At 49.6% G+C, this 20,791-nt stretch overlaps 1 protein-coding gene across 5 annotated transcripts; it reads left to right on the top strand.

The window, feature by feature from the left end:
- The first annotated feature begins 303 nt into the window (after positions 1–303).
- On the top strand, positions 304–14,040 carry C2H19orf12 (chromosome 2 C19orf12 homolog). 5 transcript variants are annotated; one of them, XM_032893825.1, is made up of 3 exons: positions 304–403; positions 4,880–5,049; positions 11,144–14,040. In XM_032893825.1, exons 2-3 carry the CDS (start codon positions 4,890–4,892, stop codon positions 11,407–11,409), a joined length of 426 nt encoding a protein of 141 aa, XP_032749716.1. In that variant the 5' UTR covers positions 304–403; positions 4,880–4,889; the 3' UTR covers positions 11,410–14,040. The 5 variants fall into 5 exon arrangements, with proteins under 5 accessions (XP_032749716.1, XP_032749717.1, XP_032749715.1 ...); XM_032893826.1 differs by having other exon boundaries at positions 344–534; XM_032893824.1 differs by having other exon boundaries at positions 344–540.
- The last annotated feature ends 6,751 nt before the right edge of the window (positions 14,041–20,791 follow it).

The following is a 20,791-nucleotide window of genomic DNA, read 5'->3' as shown; positions in this document are numbered from 1 at the left end:
CAGGCGCGGTCCCAGATTCTAAACGTGTGATTGGGCATTGAGTTGGGTGGCCAGGCGGGGTCGGGGATGAGGGTCGGCGGGGTCAAAGGGAGACAAAGTCCCCTCTAGATGCTCCCCATTCCCGCAGGGTCATTGCTTCCTAGTCAGGGTCTCGGTGTCAGTCAACCGGACCAGGGGCGCGGAAAGGACGCCTCGCCCGGCCATCAAGATCTTTCCTCAGGCCTGGTCCAACTTGAGGACCCGAACCCGTGGGGACCCTGAGTTCTGCGACCCGGAAGGCCGGCGGAGCCGGAAGGTGGGAGGGCGGAGCCAGGGAGGCGGTGGCCTGTGAACGCCTCTCTGGTGCCGGCAGAGCGGAGCTGGCCTCAGTACCCGGGCGGTCCCAGACTCCAGCACGGTAAAGGTGCGCGCGGGGAAGCCGGGGTCTGAGGAGCCGGTCGGGGACCCTGCTGGAGGTGTCTGGCACACTGCGGGAGCTGTTCATCTCAATGCAAAGGAGCCGAAACACTGCCGGGCCTAAGCTGCAGCGCCGAGGTTGGAGTAAGGAGCAGCTCCTAGTGCTTCCAGCCGCAGCCTGGGCGCTCGGGAGTGCGCATGCGCGGTGCGGTGGCTCGTATAGCGTACGCCAAGCGCTTAGCGGACTGCAGTGCCTGGTCCGGAGCCGGAGGGAACCAGGGCTCTAGCTTAGGGATGTCAGGGGCTCAGAAGGCCAGATTAGTTGGAGCAGTTGTTGAGAAGCGTTCTGCTGTAACTAAGTAGATAAGATGTATATGCTCGGCCCGGTGCAGAGGGCACGGTGCTGCTGAGTGTTGGGTGTCCACCCCAGGCTAGTCAAGTCTGCGAGCTATATAGGGAACCTACCACTGACCGCTTCTGATCTTTCAAGAGAAATCAGGAAGATCTAAGATGTATGTAAGATTTTATTATTGCTGTTATTTTTAGACAAGATCTCACTGTGTAGCCTTGCCTGGTCTTGATCTGATAGTCTGCCTCCCCCATGCTGGGGTTATGGGAGTGGGCCAACACAACCTCGATATCTTATTTTTTTTAAATACCAACAGTCAAATAGTTAAACAACTTTGTGGGTGGAAGAACAGGATGATGAACTTTATAGAGGACAGCTTGGTGTCTGTAAATTCTGGAGAGAGGAGCAGGATAGTGATTTCTGGCCAAAAGACATGATTTCCACTCAGTTTCTGTTTCGTTTCTCTACACCTCCATCCCCTTTCCCCCTGACACACTTCCTTCCTCTACACTGGGGATTTGAATCCCAGCTTTGCATAAAGAACGTGGAGAAAAGAACTGTTACCCTAAGGCCTTCCCCTCTGTCCCTCACAACTTCATTGGACTCAGTTCAGGCTGCTGTCCAAAGGTTTGAGATTTTACCTCCTTTGTGTATGTCCCAGAGCCCTGCTGTCATCTTCCCACCAGTCTGGGTGACTGTAAGACATCAGGGGTCCCAGTTAGCATGTCTTCTCTATGGCTAACAGGTGGACTTCCAGTGACCAGGACCTGTTGTGGGGACAGCATTATTGAAATAGTTGTTCTCCTGAGAGAAGGACCTGCCTTCTGCACCCCCATCTCTTCCTCACTTACAGACAGACATGGGCTCTGGGAAGGAGAAATGGGTCATGTTCCCTTTCGATCTCTTGAGTCTGAAGAATGCAGGAAGTGAGATGATTTCACACAGACTCGGGGTCCCAAACCTTTCACAACAAAAAGCCTGTTGCTGCCATAACTTTTGAAATTATTCTTCAAGAAATCTAAGCCAGCCTTGCCGTGCACTCAGAGACTGCAGAAGCTCAGCTGAGTGGAACCTTTCTTGCCCAGTTCTCCTGTCCCCTGGCGCCTGCTTAAAGAGCCTGGTTTGTCTTCTGGCAAAGGCTTGTCTGGGCTTGGTATAGATCAAGAGTGGCATGTGCATGTTGGTACCTTTTCTGCTCCGTGAGTTTTGACTTAACGTTCTTCAGAGCGAGGCCTGAGGTAGATAATCCTATGAGTAGGTAATCAAGGGTAAAATGGGTGAGTGCAGTACCCCTCCCTCCTCGACCACAGTTTTACATTCTGTAGTTCCGGCTACCCACAGCCAAATAGTAAGTGAAAAAAAAAAACATTTTTAGAAACAATTCATGAGTTTTAAATACTATGCAAGTTTTAAATCGTGGACTGTTCTATGTGGTTAGAAATTACATTCTGAATAGCGTGATGAGCTCAAGTAACCTTATTTTATTTAATAATGGCCCCAAGCGTAGGGGTGATTAATCGTGTTTTCAGGCATCCTCTGGAGTCTCTGAGTGTATTCCTTATGGATTCAGGGGCTGCAGTGTGCATCTCTGTCCTAACTCCTTCACATGCCTTGTCTCGTTAGGAAACCACGGTTTTGAGAGTGCGAATCCTTACTCTGATTTGGAGTGGTACCTGTGTGCCGGTGCTGAAGCTGGCCCTCAGAATCAGAACGGCACAAGCCTTGCACTTCTGAGTATGGGTGGTATCCTGCGGTCCTCTGAGACCTGGGCTGCTACACCTGATAAGAAAGGAAAAAGCTGGATGTGCACCAAAGCTAAACTAGGAAGTGGTTAGCTGGGGGTGGGGTATTAGTCCTTTGAGAGGAAGGATTTCATCTGAAGTTTATCAAAATAAATAAGAAAGTCAGAGATAGGGGTTGGGGATTTAGCTCAGTGGTAGAGTGCTTGCCTAGCAAGCGCAAGGCCCTGGGTTCGATCCCCAGCTCCGGAAAAAAAAAAAAAAAAGAGAAAGAAAGAAAGAAAGAAAGAAAGAAAGAAAGAGATGATGGTGCAAACCTACAGCACCAGGGATTAGGAGCCTGATACAGAAGGGCCACGAGTTCCAGGTTAGCCTGGGTTACATAGTAAGGAAGTCTGGAAAAGGGGTGGGAATGAAAAGAAAACAGGACATTTCCAGGGCCAGAGCACAACATACAATATCCAGAAGTTCTTTAACAATAGCCTTTATGGCAGTGCGATGGCTCCGTGGGTTCCTTATAAGGGCCCAGAACTCCCAGAGTCTCAGGGACAATTTTACATCAAGAGGTTCTGACTCTGCGTAGTTCTTGGCTATCAAGAGAAACCAACCAAGCCCAGCAGAATGGAAGGCTGTTGACAGTAGCCTGGGATTCCCTCAGGAAGTTCCCTCAGCTGACTAATGTCTCAGCCTCCCGGGAGCAGAAAGTGTCACCGCTGCTGCTTTTTCTCACCAGCCTTATGAGGTGGCCTGTCAGTGCCTGGGCTCTCCTTACCTGCCAGTCCCTCTGTGGGGCACCGCACCTCACCTGTGGCTGTGCCTCTGCCAGGAAGGCAGTGCATCCTGGTCCTAGCAAACTGCTCTTAGGATCACTGTTCTTCAGTTCTTCGGGGCTCTCTGTTTTTCGTGTATCTTGCCAGCCCCTGGCAGGCTTTTGTTTTGAGACAGGGTCTCTTGCTCTGTAGGTCAGGCAAGCCGGATCTCACTGGGTAGCCCAGGCTGGCCTCAGACCCATCTGACCTTTCTACTTCTACTTCCCGAGTGTCAGAATTGCCGCTATGAGCCACCATGCCAACGCCAAGCCTCTGGAGCTCTTTGCTTTGTATGGTTCTGTGATTGTCTCCTTTTGGTAGTTCATACTGTTCCTGGTTCTTCTTTAGTATTAATTGACTAAGTAATCATTACTCTCTTTTATGCTGGTAGAGAGCCTAGCTATCAAATCCAGGCTGGCTATGGATTCATGAGTCACCTACTTTAGCTTCCCAAGTACTAAGAGCACTGCCTTGTGGTCCCATATCTAGCTCTTGTGTCTGCCTGTAACGTCCCAACAGGGTCTGCAGTGCCAGCGACTCTGTCCCATCAATCAGTAACTCTGTATCCCTCCTGATCATCCTTTACAAGAGCCTAACCTATAAGTGGTCTCTCTCCTTCCTTTCCTTTCCTTTCCTCTTCTTCTTTTTTAGCACTGTTCATGCCAGACACATGGTCTCCCATAAAGAATTGTATGTCCTGTTTTCGCTCCATCTTCAAGCTAAGTATCTGACTCTTGGCTCCAGCTTACCCAGCAAGCCAGTGCCAGTGTGGCCTCAGAGTCTTGTCCTTTCCCTACTTTCTGCCTTGACTCAGGTACCTTGTCCCATCAAGAGGCCATCTGGTTTTGACTTTCCTGTTCCCGACAGCCTTCCTACGTTGGAGGTTGTGTGAGCCACTCGATAGGGTGTTGGTGTGAGAGGTCAGGCTTAGCTTGCTAGGGACTGGTAAAGCCTGTGGCTGAGGCTGCTTCCTCATCTGTCAGAAGTCTGAAGTTAATCAGAGGGCAGAAAAGACCTTTCATCCACTCGGCTGCTTCTGTAGCCTGTTAGCTCATGCCCAGCCTCTTGGCTTCCGAGAAGCGCAGAGGGCTGTGCCTGTCTGACTCGCAGGAGGCCAAGCAGTTCTTCCCAGAAGATGGGAGCTCTTTCTAAAATGTTATATAAAGTGTCACATTTGGGTCACAGTACTCACACGTGTATTAAAACTCCCTTTCAGCCGTAAGGTATGGTGGTACTATCTCTCCTGTTATCCCAGCACTCAAAAGCCCGAGGGAAAACGATTATGAGTTTAGACTGGTCTGGAATATGTAGCAGGACTTTATCTCAAACAAACAAACACAAAAACAGGGACTGAAGAGATGGCTCAGAGGTTAAGAGTACGGCCTATCCTTCCAGAGGACCTAGGTTTGATTCCCAGTACCCACGTGCTATCTCATAATGGTCTGTAACTCCAGTTCAGGGGATCGCTGTGTTCTGAGGGCACAGACATATATGCAGCACAACACCTGTATACACTTTTTTTTTTTAAAGTAGACAAAATGGGCAAACATGAAGAACCCACCTATCTCTTTGAATCATCTCTTAAGGTCTGCCGAGATGCCCATCGTGGTAGATGACATCATGAAGCTTCTATGCTCCATTTGCCAGGAGAAGAAAATGAAGGCGGCCGTCAAGCACTCTGGAAGGGGTGCCGTGGTCGTGGGGGCAATGGCCTTCGTCGGCGGTTTGGTTGGTGGCCCACCAGGATTAGCTGTCGGTGAGTGTGAGTGATTTTACAGGTACAGCCTGCCTTGGGGCTCTCATAAAAGGTCGAGGTTCGGGCCTGTCATCGCTGCCCTTGGGAGGCAGAACGTGGAAGGCTCAAGGATAGCCTGGGCTACATAGTATGTTTCAGGCCTCCGGCATGCTCCAGGGTTTTGGAACCACATGGAAGAATGACCTGGTAAGTAAGAACGGTGCCTGCCATGTGACCTATGCAGGGAGTTCACCAGGCTCAGTCCTGTCTGTATGGTATGGTAGCTTCTTCGTAATGCAGGATTCTCTTGGCCTTGGTGTTGGTACCTCTCAGAGCCTGAAGGCACCTTCCCTCCAATGCCCTTTCTCTAGAGATGCATCCTTGAGCCTAAAAGTACTGGGGTGTCTGGGTCCCGAGTAGAAACCAAGCTCGCCAAGTTCCTTCCTTGAGCGCCCGGAAGTGCCTTTGTGAGCGCTCTCCTGCTGTGAGAAAACACCGTGGCCGAAAGCAACGGGGGGGTTTCGTCAGCCTGAAGGAGAGAGAGCCAGGGCAGCACCTGGAGGCAGGAGCTGAAGCAGAAGTCATGCCATGCTTCTTCCTGCCCCTCTCGCCTCACCCTGCTTGCTTTCTCCCGCGCAAGGTGTGACTAGCATCCCCACACGGGTTGGGCACCGACCGTGGGACGCTGGGTGATTCTTCACTGACTCTGCTGTGTGCTGACAGCCTAGGCGAAGGGTTCCTTCCTTGACCCCAGTCTTCCAGAAGTTCTTCTTTTTTTTTTTTTTTTTTTTGGAGCTGGGGACCCGAACCCAGGGCCTTGTGTTTGCTAGGCAAGCGCTCTATCGCTGAGCTAAATCCCCAACCCCCTTCCAGAAGTTCTTACTTGGTGGCTGGGCAGAAGGAAGTGGGGCTCCCTGCTCCCCCCCCATTCCCCCGCCCCCAGCTCGCTCTGTTCTTCCCTCTAGTGGCAGTGTTGATATCCGAGAACATTGCATTAAAACAAAGCTACATTTCACAGAAACGGAAGTACAAGCACAGGTGACCCAGACCTTCCCCTTTTGTGTTTTTAAATTCTGCGAATTCAGTTGTCTGGACATCAACTTCTTCCCACGACAGGAGAATACAGCCTACTTCTTATTTCCCTGGAGATGCCCTCTCCTTCCACTCCTACCTAAGTGTCCTGGGGACGCTTGGCTAGGGCTGTTGTGGCCTATAGCTATGTCCTGCCTCTGTTGTAGCAGCCCATATTTTATTCAGATTGAGTAAAGCTGACAGAGAGCAGAGTCTGTCTGGACTTGCCACTTCTGGCCCCTGGTCACGGTGGATACTTTGTTATCTTTGAAAAACCCAGGGATTCTCCTTTCTCCCAGGGTCTGGAGCAAGTTGTGCATTGATGTCCTGATGTCCCCACTGCATGAAGTGCTCTTGTAAATGGAATATTGATGCTCCGTGACAAGGTAGTGCAGACGCTTGCCGTACCGTCAGATCGAGAGGTTCACTGGTGTCAGGAGGAAAAGATCAGTCAAACTTGTGTATGAACCGTTTTCCCTTCCTGGGATGCCTCTTTCCTTTAGAGACCAGAGGAGCAATTTGCTTCCAGGGCCACATTGCTTGAATTCCAAGAACATAGGTGTCAGACTCTCTCTTCTGAGTCCAGCCTACAAGTGGGTTCTCCCTGGCATAAGCTGAGTGGTCTGTTTACTTAATTAAACATTTATAAAGCGATTATTTTTATTTTATGTGTATGGGTGTTTTACCTGCCTATCCACGAACTGTATGCATGCAATACTCACAGAGTCCAGAAGAGGGCGTCAGGTTGCTTGGAACTGACGTTAAGGATGGTTGTGAGCCACCCTGTGGGTGCTGGGAATCAAACGTTTAGCCCTCAGCAAGATCAGCCAGTGCCCGGCTCCTAACCACTGAGCCAACTCTCCAGTCCCACCTACTTTCTTGAGCTATGATTACTATGTACCTCAGGCTGGTCTGAAACTTATGTATCCCAGATTGTAGTTCAAAGCTGAGTTCCTCGTGCCTCCAGAGTGCTGGAATTACAATCATGATGGCCCCAGTATTAAAACAAGCGAAAAGGAAGGCATCTCCCAGTTCTCAGTGACCATGCGCAGTGCCACCTGTTCCTGGGCCATCAAGGAGCAGCTTTCCTTTGAGACCGGAAGCTGTGCTCCCAGGCTCCTCCCCATCCCCCACTGCACACTACCGCAGCAGCTGCTGGCTCTGAAGCACCAGGAGAGCAGGCTTCTGCTCAGTGCCCACTGCCTTCTCCACCGCAACACATACCTGATCTCTCCCGCTAAGGCTAACTTCCTGTTTAGCCACAGCCTGTCCTGCAGTGCACCTCCCTTAGACACACTGCTCTCTGGGCGCTCTGTTTTGCTGGTCCCTTCTCTGCTGTTCCTAGCTTCCCTGTAGAGGTTCTGGGAGCATTCTTTGGCCTTAAGGGGACCCAGCCCCATCTCGTTCTGACAAGCATCAGTGCAGTGGATGCTTAGATCCCAGTCAGCAGGTGGGTTTCTCAGTCGTTCTGCCCCGCCTTACAGATCCTGCACTAGGTTGCCTAAGCCTCCTGGACAGCAGCCAGGAGGAAATATGTTGGCCCAGCCCACCTTGTTCTTACCTGAGACCTGACACAGTGACAGGTGCGGGTTACCACCTATCTCCAGAGTGAGGTCCTATTCCCTGGCTTCCACCTGAGGCAGATGGGGCGCTAACTTGCCTCCCCAACTTCCACGCTAGGCCGTTTCCCTTCCTCCAGGGGGCGCTAAGGAGCTAGCCTTGCTCCCCTCCGTCTGCTCCTCCCTGCCCACTCCCTCAAGATTCTGGTTCTTCTGGTTTGATCTTTTCCTCTGTTCACAAAGAACCTCTGGACAGTCGCGTTGATTTTTGGTCAGTGTTCATTCATAGACACCACTATTGCAGCTACTACCGGCACCAAATGGTCACCCTCTCGTTTTGCCTGCACTCTCCTCCCGGGGTGCCGGGACGCAGCCCAGCTGACTGGTTACCCGCCTACCTCGCACCAGGGAAGATGGGGCCCTTGGATGGTGTAGCAGAGTGAGGAGGGTGCCCACTTTGATGGGTAAAGGGTGTAGAACACCGTCTGCCCCTGTTCTGTAGGGAAGGGGGTCGCCAGTATTTGTCCAGCCTGGGACTCCCCATCTGCGTTTCTGTTTGCGGTTACTTGAATTAAAAAAAAAAAAAAAAAAAGCCGTTTCTGGAAGAAAAAAAAAAACATTTCACTTTGGAATAATAATAGCTAGATGTAGAAGTTGCAAAGAGTATAAAGAAACCCCTGTGTGTCCCTCCTAGTTTTAGTTTTAGTGGGAATGTGTTTCCTGGCAGGCTGTGGGGACTGAGCAACCAGCACTAATGCAGTGCCGTGAGCCATCTCTGTTTGACTGACCAGTGCACGGCGGCCTTGTTTTTCTTCCAGTTGCCACTTTTTTTTTTTTTTTTTTTTTTAATTTTGGGAGAGGGTCTCACTATGAAGCCTTGGCTGTCCTGGACTTTACTATGTTAACTAGGCTGGCTTTGAACTCACGGAGACACCTTTGCATTTGCCTCTTAAGCATCTGCCTTCCAAGTCCTGGGATTAAAGGTGTGGGCCACTATGCCCAGCCGACACTTTTTTTGTTTTGTTTTATTCTGTTTTTTGTTTGTTTGTTTGTTTGTTTGTTTGTTTTGTGACAGGGTTTGTGTGAAGCCCTGACTGTCCTGGAACTCGCTCTGTAGACTAGGCTGGCCTTGAACTCAGGAATCTGCCTGCCTCTGCTTCTGCCTCTGCCTCTGCCTCTGCCTCTGCCTCTGCCTCTGCTTTTGCTTCAGACTCTGCCTCAGCTTCTGCTTCTGCCTCTGCCTCTGCCTCTCTGGCTCTCTGCCTCTCTGCCTCTCTGCCTCTCTGCCTCTGCCTCTGCCTCTGCCTCTCTGTCTCTGCCTCTCTGCCTCTGCATCTGCCTCTGCCTCTCTCTCTCTCTGTATCTCCCGCTGCCTCTGCATCTTTGTGTTCCTGCCTCTGCCTCTGCCTATGCCTATGCCTCTGCCTCTCTGCCACTCTGGCCTCTCTGGCCTCTCTGGCCTCTGCCTCTGCCTCTGCCTCTGCCTCTGCCCCTCTGTCTCTGCCTCTCTTGCCTTTCTGGCTTCTCTGGCCTCTATGCCTCTCTGGCCTCTCGGCCTCTGCCTCTGCTTCTGCCTCTGCCTCTACCTCTCTGCCTCTCTGCCCCTGCCCCTGCCCCTGCCCCTGCCTCTCATGATGAGCTTCTCATGAGTCCTGAGGTGAAGCACCTTCTGCATCCATCCAGGGGTACATGACACCCTGTGGTGTCTCCAGTGAGGCTGACCTTGGTAACTTGGTCAAGGTCATGTGTGTTGTGTTTTTCCACTCTTAAGATTTTGGCTTTTCACCGAATCCCCCTGGGAGTGACTGACTAGGTCTATCCGGCTGCATCTGTGGCTGTCTGATTGCTGAGATGTACAATTCATGGAGGCTTTAGAGATACAGAGCTAATGTGCCCAGTGGCAGCAGCAGTTGTCCGGTACACAGAGAAACCCTGTCTTGAAAAACAAACAACAAAAAATTAAATAAAAACAATGTTTCCAGGGGGGAGAGATTCTGTGGGGGGGGCAGGGGGATGTAAATAAGGAAAGACAGACAGACAGACAGGCAGACAGAACCCCCTCCAATGTTTCTAGCTGAGGATGCATGTCTGCTAAGAGAGCTTGGCTGGCACTTGTGAGCCGCTCTCCCACCCTTACCCACAATTCCAAGTGCCTGGAAAATGAACAACGAACGCAGAAATCTAAAAATAGTGTTTTCTGACTGGGGTAGGTGGCTGGTACACACTTATGACACTCAGCTGAGATGCTGAGGCAGGGGGATCAAGAGCTCTACGCTATCCCTGTGTCCATAACCCAAAAACGGAAAGCAGGAGAAAGTAAAGCGAAGCCCCCTTTGGAAAGAGAAACAGTAGATTAGGTTAGATTTGTTTGAAGGGATGGAGTGAAAGAGTCTCCAAGAGAAAGGCTTGACTCGGGGTTGGGGATTTAGCTCAGTGGTAGAGCGCTTGCCTAGGAAGCGCAAGGCCCTGGGTTCGGTCCCCAGCTCCTTCTTAGGGAGTTTCCTAGGCTCAAGGGCGCGTTTCCTGTCACCCACTGAACCGACCGACTTGACACACACTTGAGTTATTTTGGAAGGGGAGATCTCACTAGATGGGCCTGAGGGCAAGCCTGTGGTACATTTTCTTGACTGATGATGGATGTGATGTTGGAAGAGCTTGGCTCATTGTGGGCTGTGCCATTCCCGAGCTGAGTGCTATAAGAAAGCAGGCTGAGGGGCTGGAGAGATGGCTCAGTGGTTAAGAGCACCGACTGCTCTTCCAGAGGTCCTGAGTTCAAATCCCAGCAACCACATGGTGGCTCACAACCATCTGTAATGGGATCTGATGCCCTCTTCTGGTGTGTCTGAAGACAGCTACAGTGTACTTGTATACATAAAGTAAATGCATCTTTTCGAAAGGAAGAAAGGAAGGAAGAAAGCCAGTGAGCAGCCAGCATTCTCTTCTCCTCTGCATCAGCTCCTGCCTCCAGGAATGTGATCTGAGTTCTAAGATGAAATTAACCCTTTCCTCCCCAAGTTGTTTGTTGTGGTGCTGTTTTTTTCACAGCAATGGAAACCCCTAAGACAGCCACACTCTGGAAACGGTTCAATCTCCCAGCCTTTCCAGGCATTGGGTTCCCCCTCTCCCCCAGGAGATGCAAGCCCCTCTTGGCTTCTCCTTTGTGGAGACAGATGTTCTGGGAGTCACAGGAGTGGGGGTGTTCTTCAGCCGTGAGGGGGATCTTAGTTGGCACAGTTCTGAGGTAGGGAGGGTGTAACTTGGAGGGGAGCATTGGGAGAAACAAATTTGAGTATCAATTATCTGGACCAAATGGACTAGAGACCACATCGACCTTTGCCCTGCTGAGTGCCTGGCAGAAGCCAAGCTTGCTGTGACCTGCTCGTGAATGTGCCCACTTGTCATGACAGTGGCTACATTCTTGGCAAGAAACAAAGGCCATCGTTGGAGAATGAGGCTGACTAATTGAGTCCTTCCTTGTTTTCCAGGGGGGACCGTTGGGGGCCTGTTAGGTGCCTGGATGACAAGTGGACAGTTTAAGCCCGTTCCTCAGATCTTAATGGAGCTGCCCCCCGCTGAACAGCAGAAACTTGTTAACGAAGCCACTGCCATCATCAGGAACTTGGACTGGACAGACGCTGTGCAGCTGACTGCTCTGGTCATGAGCAACCAGGCCATGCAGCAGAAGCTCTTGGCCATGCTAACCACCTATGTCACCAAGGAGCTGCAGGCTGAGATCCGCTACGATGACTAAGTTACCCCCTCTCTCCCCTGGGGAATGGGGTTTTCATTTTAGATGATTCTATGTCTCTCAGAAGGTGGCCAGGGAATGGGGGAAGCCTACCAGGTACTTCTGAGAAACTTGTATATTACCAGCATTGGTTGTAAGCTGGCTAGTACATCCTGTTGGACTGTCCTGTTGGAGAGGCCTTGGCTGTGCATCTTGGGCTGTGTGTGCTATGGGAAGGTACAGGCAGGCCCGCTGTAGGTCATGTGTCTAAAAGAAGTTCTCATGTTGTTGGCCGGCCAACTCTACCAGATGTTCCTCTTTCTGTGAAGAGTGTACCTCCAGGTACCTGTCACAGGATTGGATCCCCTTAAGCTCTGGGGTCTCGGGGTTCAGAGCCAGCTCTTGTCAGGATTCTGTTTACCTGTGAGTGTTTCCCTTCCTTGGCCAGGGACTTCCCAGTGGTCTCATGATGAACGGTCCCTCCTGTGAGTGAAGTCACAGATGACAGGCGGTCTCTGTGCTCTGCCACTGGCAATGTCCCCCAGGCTCTCTTGAGTAACTTTAGTTAAGTTTCTAGGATCATTTGCCTCCCTATGGAAAATCATGGCACTTCTTTATCTTTTATTTTTAATGTCAATTTCTGGACCCTTTTTGTTCTCTACACTTTCGAGGCCTAAGTTAATTTAGCTCCGTTTTCTTTTTCTTCTTACTATGTTTCCTGGGCCAGCCTTGAAGTCCTGGACTCAAGTGATCCTGCTATGGAGCTGGGGACAGAAGGCTTGTGTCACCATACCTAGCCTTACCTCAAAGACTGTTCTACTCCACTTTTTCTGAGTCCTTCCATGGTCTCCTCTCAGCTGTCTGCAATCTATCTGTAATTCATTTGTGTGAAAAGACAACATTAACAGTGAATTCAAAGACCCTAACTGAGCCAGGCACTGTGATACTCACAGCCTCAGATAACTGAAAGGCCAAAATGGAGCATCCTTGGGTCCAGGAATTCAAGGCCAACCCGGACATAGCGGAAGCCGGGAGATACACGGGACGTTACACCCCTTCTTGGTTGGCCTTTATTTGCAGTCACAGAGACAAGAAGCAGCGAGTGTTCTGATGAGATGGAAAGAGATGGGAGACAGGGGAGACCAAGGGAAGGCAGGAACAACAAGAACACTAGCTTAACCTCCCATGACACTGGCTGTTTACAGATCGGGCTAGCCTCTCCTCGTTTCCCTAAGCGACAGTGGCTCAAATCCAACAAGTAGCTTGCTTGTTTGTTTTCCTTGTGGTGTTGTGGACGGAACCCAGGGCCTTGTATAAGCTAAGTGCCACCACGGAACCCTGCTCCTAGTCCTTTCTTGGTAGATCCTAGGCTAGTTCTCAGAGTAATGTGGGAGTCTGCTGGTTACCCCCTGAGCCCGGTCCCGGTCCTTGAGCTCTGGTTTAGTCAGTTGGTCCTAGTGCTGGCGCTCAACCAGTAACATCATATGCATTTGACTCAGTATTGGATACTTCCTTTTTATCCCTCACTGGGGATGCTCACTCATGGAGGGCAGGAGCTGTGTGTCCCGGTCACCTCCTCCTATCCCCAGCTTGCTCCTACCTGGCACTGTGGCTTTTATTGTGCTAGACACTCAATAAATATATATTTTTAAAGCTCTGTATTTTATATCTTCCTGGTTGGTTATTTATTTATTTATTTATTTATTTTTCATGTTTTGTCTATATTTCTGTAAGTATGCTGTATGTGTCTGGTTCCCACAGAGGCATTGGACCTCCAGGAACCGATGTTAACTGACAATTGTGAGCCACCACGTGGGTGCTGGGAACTGAACCCAGGCCCTCTGCAAGGGCATCAATGGCTAAACAATTTCACCTCTTCTAGGTTTGAGTCTTTAAACGCGGGTTTCTCTGTGTGATTCTGGTTGGCCTCAAACTCATGGTCTTCCTGCCTCAGCCCCTTGAACTCTGAGATTACTGGCAGGCATTACCAAGACAAAGACAGATACGCGTTTTTTTTGTTTGTTTGTTTGTTTGTTTGTTTGTTTGTTTTGTTAGAAGTCTTTAAGTTCTTATTGTTTCTGGTTTTTTGTTTGTTCAGTTCTTTTGGTTTTATTTGTTTTTTGTTTTGTTTTGAGACAGGATCTCATGTAGCCCAGGCTGGCTTCCAACTCTAAGTAGCCAAAGATGACCTTGAACTCTTGATTCTCCAGGCTCTATCACTGCTAAGTGTTGGGATTCCAGAGACACACCTTTATGTCTGGCTTCAGTAAATATTTTTGGAAGTCATGGTTTTGAAACCACTTCCTATGGAATTCCTCCAGTAAGGAAACATGTGACAAAAGAGACCTAGAATCAAATTTCAAGCTTTTCGAAGCCCCTGAGCTACTAATCACAGAAGCTGGGGTTTGGCCTGGCGTCCCTAGAACCCAGAGCCCTCGCCGGAACACCGTGTGGTAGTCCCCCCCAATTTTCACAAACACGTGTGAGACATGTTTTCACCTGAAATAGTTTTAGTCCAATGTATGCTGTCTCCAAAGTGGGGCACCCCAACTTCCGGTATTTCTACCCCAAGGTCTCCCTGAATGCTGTACCTTTTCAAAACTACAACCTGACTATCGTCCAATTACTAATAAATTACTTTTCCCTGAAAAGTCATTCTCTGTGTGTTTTGTGGAAACCACTTGTGAAGGCTTAACACAGAAAGGAAGATTGTTCGATCTGTGGCTTTACAGGACAGGTAAAAGCTCCCCGGCCCAGTTCCCAATGGCCGTTTCCGGCCAGCTTCAGCCACATTGCTGCCTGTCTAGCCTCCTCCAGCCTTCTGTGCAGATGACCTGTGTAGGCGGTGCTGGGACCTGGGTTCTCTGTGCAGCAGCAGCCCAGCCTTTCTGCAGTCAGAGCGAAGTAACTGAGAAAGCTAGCGTCTTTGCCGGGCAGATATCTCTGTGTGAAGGAGGCACCTGTGGACTTCACCCCTTGGGGGTAGGGCAGGAGCGGTGGAGCCTTTGTCTCGGTATGCCTCTGTGGGCCTGAGCTGGGTAGCCTAGGTGACACCTGGAACTCGTGATGTCACTGGAAGGGATTGGAGCAGGGCTGGGAGTGGAAGCTGTCTTTGGAAACTGACTCTTCTGATTCAACCTGACACACTCTGTTCTTCCGGTTAAACAGGAAGTGACCCCCACAATCCCTTGCTCACAGCCCCTTGACCTAAAAGTCTAAAATCAGGACCCTACCTCCAGTTGCAATAGATCTGAAGCTGCCCACCTTTAGTATAGAGGTGAAGACACGGGTTGGCAGATTCGTGGCAATAAAATCACAATTAAGATTTTCAGTTCAGTGTTTCAAGTTAGGGGACACTTCCTTTTTGTCTCGTTTTGTCATTTTGAGTCAGGACCTCACTGTATCACTGTATAGTCTAGGCTGTGAAAGTCAACGATCCTCCTGCCTCAGCCTCCCGAGTGCTGTGAGTAGAGGTGTGTGCTCCGTTTTGAACACCAGGTCAAATCCTGCAATTGCTTACACCCAAGCCTTTAGAAAACTCAAGAGTTGTAATAGAATTCCCTTTGTTAGGCCTGGGACGAACCTTGATGGGGGCCAGAGGATCTGAACTGTGAAAGGAAGCTGCCTGCGTTCCCTCAGGACCAGCCACTGTTGACGGTTTCGTCTTGCTTAGCTCTGGTGGGTTTGCCTGGCGTAATTGGTTTGCTTTTTGTCTAGGTTGGAGTTATTTTTGAGCTAGGCCTGACTGTGTAGTTAGACGCTTGCCTCAAACTACGATCTTTCTGCTTCAGCCCCTAAATTCGAAGATCACAGGCGCGCCTCACCATGGCCAAACCCACCTTTAACTCTGCATTTTAGAACGAGTCTTAGAAACCGCTCGTTCCCTTTTATTTGTTACTGATCTTTCTTGCTGAAAACTTAGGAAAAAATCCAGAAAAGTGTAATCCGTTTGCCTCTGCAGCATGTAGCACCATCTTCGCATTTCTTTTTAAAATGCATGTATGTGTTTGTACGTGTAGGGTCGTTAGGCTTACATTTATGTCTGTGCACGACAGGTGTGTCTAATGTCCACACAGGCCAGCAGGGGGCGTCAGATTCCCTGGAACTGGATGTACAGCCAGTTGTGAACCACGGTGTGGGCTCGGTAATTGAACCCCGGGTCCTCTGGAAGAAAGCCGATGCTCTTAACCATCTCTCCAGCCTGTCTTTATACTTTTAAAGGTACTTTCAAACTCCTTGGAAAGACTGGCAATGGTTACACAGTATCCTTTATACTACAGCATTTGGGATTGCTTGTGGGTGGCATGGTGGGGGTCTTTTAGGCAAAAGCTTGTCATCAAAGCGCTGCGGTGAACATGCTCGCGTATCTCCGTAATTTGGGTTTTGATAGCCTTTGGATTATGACAGATTCCTCCAGAGCGAAATGGCTGGATTTAAAAGTATGTGTTCTTCAATCGAAATCTCTCATTAATTTACCCTCCAAGTTTTGGCGTGCTGGTCTCCTTGTGTCCTCTCAGGAAAATTTTCCGTTTAATCTAGGTCCAGGCCTCGCTAAGAAGGGGCTCTCTGCAAGGCTGTGTCTCCACCAATAGCTGGTGGCAGCAGGTGGCAGGGCACACACGGTGGTGTGACACACACCTGCTCCCGCTGGGGAGGAAGCAGAGGGGAGTAAGGCAAGATGGGGACCCGGTAATTATAAAAAGCAGCCATCTGCTCCGAGGCCGGTTATTAACCTGCGTCGGGTGCTGACGTGACAGCGCCAGCGAGATTTTTTTTCCCCCCACAGGCAGATGGTGTATTTTCAGCCAGACTTAACTTTGACTCTGTGTTTGGAGATGCACCCAGGGTCTGGAAGGAAGAGGGCGGGAGGCTGCAGGGCGAAGGCACTATGGCTAAGGATGCAAGGCAGAGGTCCCATGGTCAAGGATGCAGGATTAAGACCCCATGGCCAAAAGAGGATGCAGGAGGCTAGAGCCGGAGGCGACCATTCAGCGGCGATTATAAGGCGCCATCTAGCGGCGAACAGCGCACTCGCTGTTCTGCTCCGCAGATCAGGCCGCAGCGCCCTCTACCGATCACCTTGCAAAAGTCAGGATGCCGCCCCAGTAGGGTCTGGTTTATGAGCCAGGGTGCAGAAGGCTGGAGCACTTCCTGAGGTTTTAAAACGCCATGAGTAGAACATCGTCTGGATCTCCTGCAGAGTTCCTTTTTTTTCTCTCTCTCTTTTGCATACAAAACTGGATGCTTCTTCATTCTGAGCAATCAACATATGGTAATAAGAAATACCAGAATTCATCTCATTCTGGGTCTGTCTGGTGTCTACATTTTTTTTGGGAGGAAATAACTGTCTTCATTAGCTGGAAAAGGCTTCTGAGGTCGTTATGGTGGCTCAGAAGGCTGAGTTCTGCCCTGGCTAGTTGAATCACAGCTTTGGGGTTAGCTCTGGCTCTCCCAGTCTCGGCAGATGAAAGGGAAAAGGGGTTTTTTTTTGTTTTTTTTTTGGTTCTTTTTTTCGGAGCTGGGGACCGAACCCAGGGCCTTGCGCTTCCTAGGCAAGCGCTCTACCACTGAGCTAAATCCCCAACCCCTGTGTTTTTCTATTGTATAGCCATTCACTTTATTATTTTGGATTTTAAATTTTTTTATTAAGTTTTAAGGCTTTTTAATTTATATGTGTATGTGTGTTTTGTTCACATGTATGTCTGATTCTTGTGCATTCTAGAGTTGGAGTTATTATGCACAGTTATGAGTCGTCATGTGGGTGCTAGGAATTGAACCTGGGTCCTTTGCAAAGAAATAACTGCTGAGCCATCCATCTCTCCAGCCCCCTTAATTTTTACTTAAAAAAATATTTAGTTTTGTTTGGAGTGGTGGCAAGTGATCTCTGAGTTTGAGGCCAGCCTGGTCTACATAGCAAGTTCCAGGCCAGCCAGGGATATATGATGAGGTCCTGTAGCAGATATAATAATATAATACAACAAAAATGTATATATTTAAAGTCTTATTTATTTTTTATTTATGTCTGTGCACGTAAGTGCAGGTGCCCCCAGGAAGGCCAGTTGAGAGGGCATCAGATCATCTGGAGCTGGAGTTACAAATGGTTTGAGCTGCCGTTTGGGTGCGAAGAATTGAACCTGGGTCTTCTGGAAGAGCAGTCAGCGCTCTTCAAGCTCAGTACTATTTCTCCAGCCCCATGGTGGATCGATTGAGACAGGGTGTCATTGTGTAACCCTGCTTGGCTTGGAACTTATTATGTAATCCAAGCTGGCCTCGAACTCTCAGCGGTACCCTCCTCTGCTTCCTGTGTGCTGGGACTAACGGCCTGGACTCCCATTCCCAGCATAACCGCACTCTAAAAAAAGAGTAGGGAGCAGTGAGATGGCTCAGTGGTAGACGTGCTTGCAGCTATGACCTGTGTTTGATCTCGGGAACCCACATGGTAGAAGGAAAGAGCTGACTCCTGCTGACTGTCCTCTGACCTCTCCACACACTGTGGTGTATGAGTGCATGCACGCACAACACAACACAACACAACACAGCACAGCCACACGTACACACGTTAGCTAATTAATTAACTAACTAATTAATTAAAGAAGAGCCGAATGTGTTGATGCATACCTGTGCTAGCACTCAGGAGGCTGAGGCAGGAGGATTATGAATTCTAGACCAACCTGGATTACTGGTATTTTATCTCAAAACCAAAACAAGGGCTGGTGAGATAATAAAGCTGGGAAAGGCGCTTGTCACCTGACAATCTAAGTTTGAACCTCAGGACCTACCTAATGGAAGGAGAGAATGAACTCTCACAAGTTATCCTCTGACTTAATTCGCCCCCTCCTCACCCCGTGCCCCTATGCACACTCGCACTCACGCACGCGCACACACACACATACACACACACACACACAGAGGCACACACACAAGCAAGTGCACGCACACACTCACGTACATGCACTAAACATGATTTTTAAAACAAAAGCAACAGGAACTCTGAGGAGAGAGTTCAGACCTCAGCACCAGAGACAGACAACATGGCGTGGGTCTCTAAAGAGATCAGAGCCCCTGTGGCAGAGGAGGAAGAAATAGCTCTCAGAGGACAGGGTTCCGAAGTAAGGGTCTACGTACAGCAAGCTCTGCTGTTCCCACAGTAGGTAGAGCAGGAAGGGATGGAGAGCAGGGTGTGTGGCTTTGATGTAAATTCACTTCTTGGGTGAGAGAGATCCTGACCCTGCAGAGTCTGTCAGCCAGGGACTCATAGACCCATCTCAGCCCGTGGGACCACAGGAAAAGGAGGGCTGCTGCCGACACTAGGTCTGAGCAGAGGCTGGGCTCTAGCAAACACATTCTTGGGTTGTTGCTGTTGTTTTTGAGACAGCCCCCCCCCGCCTCTGTCTCTCTCCTCTCTTCCCCTCCCCACTTCTCTCTCCTCTTTCCTCTCCTCTCTGTATAGCCCTGGCTGTCCTGGAACTCACTCTGTAGTGATAAAGGCTGCAAAATGGTTCAGCCATTTTGAGAGGCAACTTGACAGTTCCTCCAAAAACATTAAACACAGACTTGCCGAGTGACTCGACCTTTCCACTTTCAGGTCTGTACCAGGATTATCGAAAACACATGTCCACACGGAAGCTTGCTCACAAATATTCATTAGCCCCTCACTCGTGCAGGCAAAAAGGCAGACAGAAAACAAAACGAAAACTTTTATTCAAAAGATGGTTAGTAATAAAATGTGGTTTAAAAAAGGATTTCTGGGGTTGGGGATTTAGCTCAGCGGCAGAGCGCTTGCCTACAAGCGCAAGGCCCTGGGTTTGGTCCCCAGCTCCGAAAAAAAGAAAAAAAAAAAAAAAAGGATTTCTATTGCTATTTTTCAGTGTGTGTGTGTGTGTGTGTGTGTGTGTGTGTGTGTGTGTGTGTGCAGGTGACTGATCCTAAGGCCTAGGATCCCCTAGAATTGAAGTTACAGGCAATTGTGAGCTGATATGTGGTATGGGAATTGAACCCGGGTCCTTGGGAAGAACTCTTAACCACTGAGCCATCCGTCCAGCCCCCAAATAGAATATATAACAGTCAAAGGGCTACTACCTGGTCATCAACAGGAACTAAGTGTAGACGCAACAACATGGACTAACCTTGACAGATCTATCCAGGGTGAGAACACGAGTAGGAAAATGTCTTGTGCTGTTTGATTCCCTTCACATGAATCTGGAATAGGTTAGTCCAGCGAAGGCAAAACAAAAGGCTAGTGGCTGCCCAGACAAGGGACTACTGGAAGGGGCTCAGAGGGGTGTGTGAGAAGTGCCCTGAAATTAGATAGTGGGAGGACTGCATGGTCTTAGGACTGTTCTAGAAGCCACCACGTTACATATTTTAAAGAAAATGTGGCAACGACCCCCAAACAAAGACACGCAGGCCTTTATAGGGAACGAGGGGAATTTTAGCTAGGGTTAGGTAATCTAAGACTTCACTGGTGGGTGCTGGGGATGTTACAAGGGTGGGTTTCTGATTGGCTTGTGTCCGGATGGTCAGTAAACTGCGTTCTTGTGTCATGATTGCTATAAGGCTGCCCGGCCTTGAATCCATGCCTTCCATCCACAGTCAAACAGAGCCAGAGTTGCCCACATCACGTCTGTTATTACTGCCTGAACCAAGGCTGAGTGGCTTCATACAATGTCCTTGGTGCCACTGGTGCTCCAGCACAGAGGGCCCATCCTGAGAGAAAATATGTCTGCATCCTCGTGGTTCTCTCTAGGCTGTTCTCTGGATGGGGGATTTTATGGCCTTGTTCCTGGAATTTATGGTCTGTTCCTGGAGCTGGTGACTTATGGCCTACTTCCTGGGACTGATGACTTTGGGGGTTTTATGGTCAACTCCTGGAGCGGATGACTTTCCCTGTGAAGTCAGGCCTGGTCCTAAAATGGAGTTTATGTTGTCCTCCCTCTAGCAGCCATCTTACTGAAGACCCCATCTCTGGCCTCTATGTTACCAAACCTGGGCTAGGTCTTGCGCTCACCTTTCTTGGTCCAGAGGGTAGCACGATGCGCGCTGACAATGCTGTAATTAACTGGCTTCTGGTCACTTGCTCTGCTCCCCCTCCCCACAAATGGCCCTGGGTCTGCATGACCTGAAGCTTTCTACGTAGACCAGGCTGGCCTTGAACTCACAGAGGTCTACTTATCTCTGCCTCCCTAGTGCTGAGATTGAAGTCCTTTGCCACCACACCTGGCCCTTCTCTCTGCTTCTTTCCTGTGCTTCAGAATGTGAGTTCTCATAGCTATCTCAGCCGCCATGGCTGCCGCTTGCCCACCATGACAGCCTCTTAGCACTCTGGAACCATAAACCCTGATAAACGCTGACTTTTATAAATTGACTTGGTTATGGTGTTTTATCAGTGCAACAGAAAGTAACTAAG

Source organism: Rattus rattus, chromosome 2, assembly GCF_011064425.1.
Source record: "Rattus rattus isolate New Zealand chromosome 2, Rrattus_CSIRO_v1, whole genome shotgun sequence".
Lineage (NCBI taxonomy): Eukaryota > Metazoa > Chordata > Mammalia > Rodentia > Muridae > Rattus > Rattus rattus.
This window is presented reverse-complemented; position numbering and strand designations above follow the sequence as displayed.